Source organism: Hyperolius riggenbachi, chromosome 1 (genome assembly GCF_040937935.1).
Source record: "Hyperolius riggenbachi isolate aHypRig1 chromosome 1, aHypRig1.pri, whole genome shotgun sequence".
NCBI lineage: Eukaryota > Metazoa > Chordata > Amphibia > Anura > Hyperoliidae > Hyperolius > Hyperolius riggenbachi.
In genome coordinates, this window is record NC_090646.1 from 356,180,881 (window position 1) to 356,193,419 (window position 12,539).

At 41.1% G+C, this 12,539-nt stretch overlaps 1 protein-coding gene across 3 annotated transcripts in view; it reads left to right on the forward strand.

The window, feature by feature from the left end:
• Positions 1–6,702, forward strand: part of TM6SF2 (transmembrane 6 superfamily member 2) — a 101,941-nt gene extending 95,239 nt beyond the window's left edge. For all 3 annotated transcript variants that reach the window (XM_068234184.1, XM_068234185.1, XM_068234186.1), the window contains one exon: positions 3,201–6,702. In XM_068234184.1, coding sequence (XP_068090285.1) covers positions 3,201–3,407 — 207 coding nt within the window. In that variant the 3' untranslated portion in view covers positions 3,408–6,702. The remainder of the gene's footprint in view (positions 1–3,200) is intronic.
• Positions 6,703–12,539: the final 5,837 nt, after the last annotated feature.

Sequence of the window (12,539 nt, forward strand, 5' to 3'; positions counted from 1 at the left end):
GCTGTCCCACTACATGCCTGTATGCAGACGCGTCCCCGTTTTGTATGAAACCAACTAGTATTGTGTCATCTGCAAATTTCAGAACCTTAACAGATGGATCTGTGGAGATGCAGTCATTGGTATAACGTGAGTAGAGCAGTGGGGAAAGCACACAGCCCTGGGGTGCACCAGTACTGACTGTCAGAGAGCTTGATGTGAGTTTACCAAGTCTAACACGCTGTCTCCTGTCTGTTAAGAAATTGGTTATCCATTTGCAGATGGATTCAGGTATGTGTAGCTGGGAGAGTTTTCTGTGTAGCAGTGTTGGAATTATGGTATTAAATGCAGAGCTGAAATATATGAATAAAATCCTGGTGTAGGTTCCTAGGGTGTCTAGATGCTGTAGTACACAATGCATACACATGTTAACGGCATCATCTGCGGATCTATTAGGCCTGTAGGCAAATTGCAGAGAGTCCAGCAGGGGATCTGTGATGGATTTTAGATAAGCCATTATCAGTTTTTTGAATGCTTTCATAACCAATGATGTCAGGGCAACAGGCCTGTAATCGTTTAAGCATGTAGGTTTTGATTTTTTTTTTTTTTATTTCGAACATTGATTGAGCTTTTAAAACAGGCAGGGACAATTGAGCGTTCCAGGGATGATTTGAATATGTCTGTGAATACAGGCGCTAATTGATCGGCACAGAGTTTCAAACATTTCGCAGTTACACCGTCTGGTCCAGGTGCCTTATTTCCTTTACATCTTTTGAAGAGTTTGTTTACATTTGATTGGCATGTTGGTAGAGCATGCACATCTAGGGACAGGTTAGCAGATTGTGTCTGACCTCCTGTGTTGTGAAGATGCTGAGGCACCTCAGGGGGTGGAGACGTTGGCTGGCTGGAGGTGTGCTCAGTTTGCCTGTTGCGGAGATGCAAATTGACTTGGTGTGTTTGGCTTTTGTTGGTAATGTCAAACCTGCAATAAAATGTAACCAGTTCATTTGCAAGCTGCAGGTTGTGTAGTGAATGTGGATATTTCTTTCTGTAGTTGGTAATTTCATGTAGAGATTTCCATATTGAGGACAAGTCGGCCGTGGAACATTTTTCCTCAAGTTTTTTAGAGTAATCTTTTTTTGTGTCAGTAATTGCTCTCTGCAGTTTGTATTTCGCAGCTTTGTAGAGGACTTTATCGCCTGTACAATATGCCCTTTCTTTATCGAGGCGCAGCTTCCTAAGATGTGATGTAAACCAGGGTTTATCGTTGTTGTACCGATGCACTTTTTAGTGGGAATACAGGACTCTTCGCAAAAGGTAATATATGATGTCACAGCGTCAGTGTATTCATTTAGGTCACTGGAGGATTCTTTAAATATATTCCAGTCAGTCAAATCAAAACAGCTCTGTAGTTTTTCTATAGCTTCGCTAGTCCACTTCTTAATTGTGGTCACGACACGTTTGGCAGTTTTTAATCTTTGAATGTATGTTGGAATAAGCTGTACAACCGCATGATCTGAGTTCCCCGAAGCTGCCCTGCTGACAGTCCTTAGTGATAGAGTGATACCAGTCCTTAGTCGTAGTGTAACAGTAATCAAGTGTCTTACCTTCTCTAGTTGCGCTTGTGACGTGTTGCCTGTATTTGGGGAGTTCTTTGGAAAGGTTAGCACTGTTGAAATCCCCTAGTATGATAAAAAAAGAATTGGGGTACTCGCTTTCCACCTCAGTGATTTGATCTGCGAGATCTTGGAGCGCAGGCTGCATACATGTTTGTGGAGGGATGTATACAGCAACCAAAATAAATGAAGGGATCTCACAGAGTGAATAGTAGGGTCTGAAGTTTATGAAGAGTGTTTCCAGCCCAGCCGAGCATGTCCTCTTAATAACTGTAACATCCGTGCACCACCTATCATTAATATAGAAACAGAGTCCTCCACCTTTGGTTTTGCCAGAAATAAGTGCGTCTCTGTCAGATCTGTAGAATGTAAATCCATTAATCTGCAGAACGTTGTCTGGAATAAGCTCAGATAGCCAAGTTTCTGTGAAGCAAATAGCAGCAGAGAGATGAAAGTCCTTCTTTGTTCTGATAAGTAGTTGAAACTCATCTAGTTTGTTACATAAGGAACTGACATTAGAGAGTATGATTCCAGGTAGTGGAGAGCGCAGTCCTCTGCGTCGAAAGCGAGCCTGGATCCCGGAGCGCTTGCCTCTTCTTCTAAGCTTCACTGCCTGATTCAGCACAGTAGCTGCTCTGGTTAGGATCCTCAGAAGATCAAGAGTAGATGAAATATCCAGGGGTAGATTATATTTAGCTATGTTCCGAATGCTCAGTAGTTGTTCACTGGTGAAGGTTATCCGGGTTGGGTTGCACAAGGCAATGTTGAAAAACAAAAATACATAAAACAAACATAAAAAGACAGAGCAAGCTGCCGAGGCTGCCATCTCCAGGCACCTCCTTCCCCCTAAATTGTGGCTGCTCACAAGTCAAGAAAGGGCTACAAGGCCATTCTAAATGTTTTCAAATTCCAGTGGCTACAGTGCAAAGTAGTATTAAAAAAATACAAGATGTTCACATAACAGCATGACTGTGACCCAAAACACACAGCAAAAGTGATAAAGAAATGGTTAACAGACAACAACATTAACGTTTTGGAGTGGCCCAGCCAAGGTCCTAACTTGATTCCAATTGAGAATCTGTGGAGGGAGCTAAAGATCTGGGTGATGGCAAGAAGAGCCTCCAACCAGAAAGATTTGGAGCTCATTGCTAAAGATGAATGGGCAAAAATACCTGTGGAGACCTGCAAAAAGCTGGTCTGCAATTATAGTAAGCTTTTGATTGCTGTAATAGCCAATAAAGGCTTTTCTATTGATTAATGAAAAGGGTATGAATAATTTTGGACTGGAAGCTTTTTGCTCAAATGTAAATAAAAGTTGAGACATTTTTTTTTTTCCACAATAATGCCTCTTGTACATCGTCTTAGTATCTTTTGGGAAACGCCCATGACATTTTTCGTCAAAAAATTACTTTCTGGTTGCATAAAAGTAACTTTAAGTCAAAATTTTCCTAGGGTATGAATAATTATGGGCAGCACTGGACATGCTTTTAAAATGAATCCTGCTATGCACTGATGTGTGCGTTATCTATCTAATTTTCTGTATGTATTATAATTTTTGTAGTACTTATATTGAAAGATTAACTTTTCTCTATGCTGATTTTTTTTTAGGCCCAGTTTGCCCACACAGGATCATCCATATACCACAGGACTCCATATACTTATCGTGTACCTCTAGAATCTTGGTGGGAGTTTATGATCTTGAATGTTGCATACACTTTGGGAATGCAGCTGTTGGCCTATCGTTGCCTCCGATACCCAGCTTTCTTCTTAAAAGGAGAAATTGAGACAGTAGAGGAAGGCAAGAAAAAGAAATAGTGTGCTGGGTGAAGAACATTTTGTAAAATTACCTCCACAGATCCTCATATGCTGTATGTGACCTAAGCTCTTTATATTTTACAGGACTCCAGGCTTTGACCCAGATGGGTTTAAAATGTGTCTAACTTAATATGAGGAAATTACCATCAAAAGTCTTTTTGTAAGATTCAGAAAAAATAGGACGTTAGCTGGTTTCCTTACACTTTTTTTTTTTTTTTGTCTAGACTCTATACAGTCTTGTTTCAAAACTTTATTTGGGGCATTAAAAAAGGGGTCCACCAGAAACTGCATTTTAATTATGGGTGGATCTTCACAAACTGATATACCCTTTCCATTCTACTCTTTGTGGATCCAGCAGTGATATATCCAAAGTCCCAGCACACTCCCCCTAACGTGGAGTCTCACAGTTATTATTGTAATATTACCTTCTGCATTCTTTTGTATGCTTAAACTAGAAGAAATAACATGGTCATCATGGAGTGTACACTAAGAAATCACTGCAAAATTCTACAAAGGACATCATTCGCTGATGTGATTGGCCTGTCCAGCATGAAGAAAACATTTTTTGGTTGGACTGACTGTTTAAAGGACTTATTTTTCAAAATTTTCCTTAGTTTTAGAAATTTAGCAATATGCTTATATTGTATCAATTTAGAATGAATGTACATGACTTAAGGTCAAAATCCTAAAAGCATTTTATAGCAGGATGACCCATAGTTCATTGCCAGTCTAGCTTATGTACACATAGATATGACTACGCACTGTAGAAGCGAAGTGGAAGATCTCAGCGCTACATAGATAATAATAATACAATAATCAGCCACATAAAAAAAAAAAAAAACACTAAAAGGTGAATAGCACTAATTATCTTGTTAAAATTGGCACTTGTGCTAGTATATTAGACAGTAAATAAAGATGCTCTGTTGGAAGCAGGAAAAAATTAAAAGTGTAAGAATATGAGCAAGTTTGACATAGGCCAGATCGTAATAATTGGGTTAGAACATCTCCAATATGGCATGACTTGTGGGTGTTTTCAATGGCTAGGACCTGCCGAAAGAGGTTCAAGGAAGGACTACAGTGAACTCACTGATGTGCATGGGTATAATGTCTAGTCTGTTTTATTAGGTGCCATAGAAGATGTACTGTGGCACAAATTGATTAAAACTTAAAGAACAAGCGACACCCATGCTAACCTAGAAATAAAAAACACATATATAAGTAGATAAATACTACTTCTACTTACATAACAGATGTATTGTGCTAACCACATAACAATTCCTGTGAATTTTATAAAGGAAAAGCAGAGAATCCTACTCTAGGCAGTGGCCATCTTGCCAAGCTTAATGCTGACATCATATCCTCCCTGACTCTTGTTTCCCCCCCTCCCTTCTCTTGCTCATTGTGTATTCATTAGCTGCCCTCCTCCCAGAGTCTTTATTTTATTTACACATCCAATCACTGAGTCACCTCAGCCTTGCTTGTAAACACAAGTGATCAGCTAGGCAGGGAAATAAATGGAAGAGGAGGAATATATTATAGATAAAAAGAACTCCCAGCATTAAAAAAAAACTCCCAGCATTCAACTTTTTGGCACTGTTTGGCACTAGGGCCAGTGCTCCTAAAGTATGTGATAACTCCAAACCATAACAGCAGAAAAAGTTTTGAATGCAGGACTAGCATCTTTATCACTTAATACACTCAGACCAGTTGCTGTTGAAATTTGATTTTCATGGTGACAATACCGCTTTAATGCTGGCCACAAGAGTAAGGTGTGAGGGCCCAGTGCATTACAGCTTGCTAGTTATGGGGCGGCAGACCAGTCAGAGTGCCCATGCTGACCCCTGTCCACCACAAAAGCTGACTATAACTGGCACAAAAGCATCACATCTAAGCAATAGAATACGGTGGCCTGGTCTAAGAGTTTGCTTCCTATTTACAGTATGTGGATGGCAGGGTCCATTGAGTCATTGATTTGTGGTATGTGCTGGAAAAATAAGTCAGATCCATTGATGAGCCACCTAGCAACTTGAAGGATCTGGCACGAAGGTCTGTGCCAAATACTACAGGAGAACTTTTGAGAATCTATGGAATCTATACCTCGACAGGTAATAGTTGTTCTGGTTGCACAGTGGGAACCTACACAATACATAACATTATGCATGTGGTTTTATGATCTGGCTGATTAGTGTATCACATCACAGCTAACATTACATTCCCAATAAATGAATACATATTTTGCCAAATTACCCTCCATCTAATGTATTGGTGTGCTGAACAATGTTATGACATTTGGGTCTTATTTTACTGTTATTATTAAGAAAATAAGATAGCAGAGGGATGAGAATTCAAGATGAATACACAAGTCAATGCCACTATTCTTTTGGTCTGCTTCTCACAGCCCTGGAAAACAGTCAAGTGCCAGTAAGTAGAACAAGTAAATGGCAGTCACTCAAGTGTCAGTGCACTAGCTTAGCATGCAGGGCTGATTGCATGTGCGTAGCTTGGTGTTATGCTGACATGCTCAGTATCCCAGTATAGTGGTAAATGATCAGAAAGGATTGTAGAAGCTGATACGGCACTTGTCAATTTCACCTTATCTCTTTCAATTAGTCTTGTGCATATGAAGTTAAAAAAAAAAACACAGTTTGTATTACACACCTACAGTACTGCGTGTCCCTCTCTCCACACACCCCCTCCCCCCCTGCACCCACCAGTGCACCATTGCTGGTATGTAATGAGAACTGCGTACTTTTGAATGTCATATGCACAAGACTAATTTAAAAGAGATAAGGTGAACTTGACAAGTGTGTATTAGCTTCTACAGTCTATTTAGAACAATGAAGTGCACCTACAATCTTGAGGTGCTGATTTTTTGTTTTGTTTGCCCAACTTCCCCACTCTACAGCTTGATTAGTACACTATGGGATCTTTTATCTATATTTTACTATAAATGGAAGCAGGGCTTCTGGCATAACATGAATTATTTTATATGGCTATAGGGGTCCCACTCCCTTGTCCACACCAAACATGTAGCAACAGAGAGGAAGGGACAACTTTCATTGTGAGCAGATTATGTCACGGAGTGGGGGTAGACTTCGGCAGCCAGACCACCTAATCAGCACCTTTTGAGGTTGGAAGTGCAATTGCCTCTTTCATTCGGCTTCGGGTGGAAATGATAGATGTACTTAACTGTGTAACTGCATTGGTACAGTTAACCTTTAACTTGTATTCAAATTAGCTTTTAAAATTTGTTTTTCTTCTCTTTTATACAACAAAAATATACTTTGTGAACATGGCTCTGTTGTCTTTCTTTTTTTTTTTTTTACTCTGTTATAATTATGCATATTTTATTTTTGTAACTGAGAACAGATTCTTTAGCTAATACAGTAGTTACCAAAAATGGTTAATATGGATTTACTACAGGTGCTCAAATCCTTTATATATAACATTTTTAAAATGGGAAATGACTATTAAGAAGGGTAATGGCATATAATTTACATGAAAAAGGACCACAAAGCGGGCAGTGGAAAATTCAATCCAGTTCACATCTAACATACTAGGAGAATACCATAAGTTTCCACGTCGAATGCGTCCGTCGATACGCGTCGATTCAATCATTTCCGAACGAATTTCGATGATTTTTAGGTCGATTGCCATGTAAAGTATGGCAAATCGACCTAACGATCCATCGATCCATTGAATCGGACATGTCGGAAATAATGGAATCGATGCGTATCGACGGACGCATCGAACGCGGAAACGCATGGTGTGTATCCAGCATATGGTAGGAGGAGAGACAGGCAGAGGAGCCAAAAGACGGTCATCCAGGGACAAAAAAAATGACACAAACCGAAACAAAAATGAGGATTGCAAACAAGGTTTCTTCCTCCTCAAGGAACCAGGAAGTAGAACTAAAACTGAAACAAAGTAGCTGGTTAACCAAGAGTCCATTAGCAATATTGTTATTTTGTCCTCTTTTGAATTAAAAGTAAAACATATTTCCTTATTGAGCACAGAAGTCACTCGAGGCAAAAATAAACGAATGAAATAAACGATTGTATCTATCTTTCTTCTCCTAAAAATGACTCTTTAAGATATTCCACAGTTTTATTTTATGCTTAAAGGGATACTGTAAGGGGGTCGGGGGAAAATGAGCTGAACTTACCCGGGGCTTCTAATGGTCCCCCGCAGCCACTCATCGATGCTCCGGCCCCGCCTCCAGTTCACTTCTGGAATTTCTGACTTTAAAGTCAGAAAACCACTGCGCCTGCGTTGCCGTGTCCTCACTCCCGCTGATGTCACCAGGAGTGTACTGCGCAGACACAGACCATACTGGGCCTGCGCTGTGCGCTCTTGATGACATCAGCGGGATCGAGGACACGGCAACGCAGGCGCAGTGGTTTTCTGACTTTAAAGTCTGAAATTCCAGAAGTGAACTGGAGGCGGGGCCGGAGCATCGGTGAGTGGCTGCGCGGGCACAGGATGTCTGCGGGGGACCATTAGAAGCCCCGGGTAAGTTCAACTCATTTTCCCCCGACCCCCCTACAGTATCCCTTTAAATCTACTTCTTAAGTTTTAACTGTTTTATTGTTTTTGCTCAATGACCCATTCATTGAAGTATGCCAGAGCTAAAAATCTATGAATATTGACCCTTTTTATCTCTTTCCTACTCTCAGAAGCCATTTTCTGCTAGGAAAGTGTTTTATAGTTGGAATTTTTTTATCAGTGAGGGTCACACTGTAGTCACTTCCTGTCTGAGTCAGGACTGAGTCAGCCACTTACATACCTGATATTTAACTCAGGCAGAGAAAGAAAAAAAAAAGGAACAAAGCATAGCTATTTGTTTGCTAGGCACTATACATACCCGTGTTTATCTCACTATGGCCTCAATTCACTAAGATCATGCTGGAGATAATAAGGCAAGAGAAAACTTACCTCCACATAAGAGAGAGTTATCTTATCTCTTCATTCCTTAAGTTACCTCCTCTGTAGTTATTTTACCTCCTCTGTAGTTAATTTACCTCCACTGTAGTTATTTTCACATGCAGTTAATAAACAGCCTGTCTTTAACTCTGGAGTTATTTTAAGGATCGAAGAGTTAACTTAAAGACAGAAGAGTTAACTTTAGGTTTGCCTCAGGTAAAATGTTTCCTGAATACTACATGCCTTATCACCATGGTAACAACTCTAGAAGAGTTATTAAAGACAGGAGATAAGCTGAGTGAATTGAGGCCTATGTCACATGTCACCTCGGGTATCCTTTAAAGGTGTATAAGTGTATCAACATCTTAGGTTGAAGATTAATCAAATTCGACTAAGTGCAGTCATCAATTGAACCTAATTTAACTGAGAGAAGAGCATCATTGGATCTTGAATCATTGATAAATAACAATGTTCAAGGTTTAAACAGAGATGGATGACTCCTGTTCATAAACTATACTTTTTATAGGAGTGTAGCAGAAAACTCAGATATTACCCACTACTCATGGCCTAACTGACTATTAAAATTTTCTGTGAAACAGTGACTTAAAGTGAACCTAAACTGAATGACAAAAAAAGGTTTCACTTACCTGAGGCTTCTACCAGCACTCTGCAGCCGACCTGTGCCCACATCGTCCATCAACGGTCCTCTGGTCGCCCGCTGCGGCTTAGTTTCGTTTTTCAGCAACTGGCCAGTCAATTGCCAATGCATTGCATTCTCAATCACGGTCCCGCAGGTAGTGTCCTGCGCAGGCGCAGTAGGACATTTTCTCCTACTGCGCCTGCACAGAAAGCTCCTACTTATTCTGGTGTTGCAGTTACACTCTGACCCCAAAGAAAGTTACTGTACTTTATTTAATAGTTTACCTAGACTTGCTTATTTTGCTAATTAGGTTGTTAAGTTTTAAAGCATGTAGTTGAGACACTACCTCCTTATCACTCATTTTTATGTCTCCTTTGTCTGTTTCCCCCTTACCCCTCTCTGCGGTCTCTGTGTTGTTCATATGAGTGGAGCCAGCCAGCTGCTGTGTGGTCCTTTCTCCTTTTTAAATCTTGACTAGGTAGTAGGTGTTTTTATTTATTTTCTTAAGAAGGCTTATGAAGCTACTACCCTTTTTATAGTAATTTCCAGCTCAAAGTTTGTATGTAAAGGTTCTGAGTGTTCCTAGTAACCCTTTTTGTTTAGTAAAACAGTGTAGTGTTTCACCAAGTGGGTACCCTTTGTGAATTAACCACTTAAGGACCACAGTCTTTCTACCCCTTAAGGACCAGACACTTTTTTTCCATTCAGACCACTGCAGCTTTAATGGTTTATTGCTCGGTCATACAACCTACCACCTAAATTAATTTTACCTCCTTTTCTTGTCACTAATACAGCTTTCTTTTGGTGCTATTTGATTGCTGCTGCGATTCTTACTTTTTATTATATTCATCCAAAAAGACATGAATTTTTTAAAAAAACGATTTTTTTTTTTACTTTCTGTGATAAAATTTGTCAAAGTTAAATTTCTGTATACATTTTTGTTCAAATGTATTGTGCTACATGTCTTTGATAAAAAAAACAAAAACCCATTCAGTGTATATTTATTGGTTTGGGTAAAAGTTATAGCGTTTACAAACTATGGTGCAAAAAGTGAATTTTCCCATTTTGAAGCATCTCTGACTTTTCTGACCACCTGTCATATTTCATGAGGTGCTAGAATTCCAGGATAGTATAAATACCCCCCAAATGAACCCGTTTTGGAAAGAAGACATCCCAAAGTATTCACTGCGAGGCATAGTGAGTTCATAGAAGATATTATTTTTTGTCACAAGTTAGTGGAGAATGACACTTTGTGACAAAAAAAAAAAGTTTCAATTTCTTCTAACTTGTGACAAAAAAAAAAATGAAATCTGCCACGGACTCACTATGCCCCTCTCTGAATATCTTGAAGTGTCTACTTTCCAAAATAGGGTCATTTGTGGGGTGTGTTTACTGTCCTGGCATTTTCGGGGGTGCTAAATTGTAAGCACCCCTGTAAAGCCTAAAGGTGCTCATTGGACTTTGGGCCTCTTAGCGCAGTTAGGCTGCAAAAAAGTGCCACACATGTGGTATTGCCGTACTCAGGAGAAGTAGTATGTGTTTTGGGGTGTATTTTTACACATACCCATGCTGGGTGGGAGAGATATCTCTGTAAATGACAATTTTTTGATTTTTTTTTTTACACACAATTGTCCATTTACAGAGATATTTCTCCCACCCAGCATGGGTATGTGTAAAAATACACCCCAAAACACATTATACTACTTCTTCCGAGTACGGCGATACCACATGTGTGGCACTTTTTTGCACCCTAACTGCGCTAAGGGGCCCAAAGTCCAATGAGTACCTTTAGGATTTCACAGGTCGTTTTGAGACATTTGGTTTCAAGACTACTCCTCATGGTTTAGGGCCCCTAAAATGCCGGGGCAGTATAGGAACCCCACAAGTGACCCCATTTTAGAAAGAAGACACCCCAAGGTATTCCGTTAGGTGTATGGTGAGTTCATAGAAGATTTATTTTTTTGTCACAAGTTAGCGGAAATTGATTTTTATTGTTTTTTTTCCACAAAGTGTCATTTTCCACTAATTTGGGACAAAAATAAAATCTTCTATGAACTCATCATACACCTAACTAAATACCTTGGGGTGTCTTCTTTCTAAAATGGGGTCACTTGTGGGCTTCCTATACTGCCCTGGCATTTTAGGGGCCCAAAACCGTGAGGAGTAGTCTGGAAACCAAATGCCTCAAAATGACTGTTCAGGAGTATAAGCATCTGCAAATTCTGATGATGGGTGGTCTATGAGGGGCCGAATTTTGTGGAACCGTCATAAGCAGGGTGGTCTCTTAGATGACAGGTTGTATTGGCACTGAAGTGCAGGAAGTGCAGGATGTTCTCAAATCGTGACCTGGACATGGCATCAGAAAACATGGGCATGTGATGTATTGGGTGTGTAGACCAATAATACCGCAATACATTATTTTTGACTAGACCCATGTTAAGGAGAAGGCCCCAAATATGTTACGTTTGGAAACTTGGAGTGGTTTCCACCGAAAAAAGGCTGGGCATGGTAGCTTTTTGGATTGGCGGTTGTGTATTGTGTGGCATAACGGTTGGTCTCAGCCACAATTAAGTCGTAGAAACCAGCAGTGATCAGAAAAAAAAATTCTGCCACTGCGGTGGGGCGGGTGAGGGTTTGGCCGGGTGATCAGAAGCCCGCAGGGGGCAGATTCGGGCCTGATCTGATGTGTAGGTGTGCTAGGGGGTGACAGGAGGTGATTGATAGGTGTCTCAGAGTGTGATTAGAGGGGGGAATAGATGCAATCAATGCACTGGGGAGGTGATCGGGAGGGGGATCTGAGGGTTTGGCCGAGTGATCAGGAGCCCACACGATGCAAATTAGGGCCTGATCTGATGGGTAGGTGTGCTAGGGGGTGACAGGTGGTGACAGGAGGTGATTGATAGGTGTCTCAGGGTGTGATTTGAAGGGGGAATAGATGCAAGCAATGCACTGGGGAGGTGATCAGGGTGGGTCTGAGGGCTATTTGAGGGTGTGGGCCAGTGATTGGGTACCCGCAAGGGGCAGATGAGGGTCTGATCTGATGGGTATGATAGGTAGCAGTGACAGGGGGTGATTGATGGGTGATCAGTGGGTGATTAGAGGGTAGAACAGATGTAAATAATGCCCTGGGGAGGTGATAGGGGGGGGGGGGGGTCTGAGGGCAATCTGAGGGTGTGGCGGGTGTTTGGGTGCCCGCAAGGGGCAGATTAGGGTCTGATCTGATGGGTAGCAGTGACAGGTGGTGACGGAGTGATTGATAGGTGATTACAGGGAAAAAATAGATGTAAATAATGCACTGGCGAATTCATAAGGGGGGGGGGGGGGTCTGAAGGCAATCTGAGCATGTGGGCGGGTGATTGGGTGCCCGCAAGGGGCAGATTAGGGTCTGATCTGATGGGTAACAGTGACAGGTGGTGATAGGGGTGATTGATGGGTAATTAGTGGGTGTTTAGAGGAGAGAACAGATGTAAACAATGCACTTGGGAGGTGATCTGACAGCGGGTCTGCGGGCGATCTGATGGTGTGGGTGGGTGATCAGATGCCCGCAAGGGGCAGGTTAGGGGCTGATC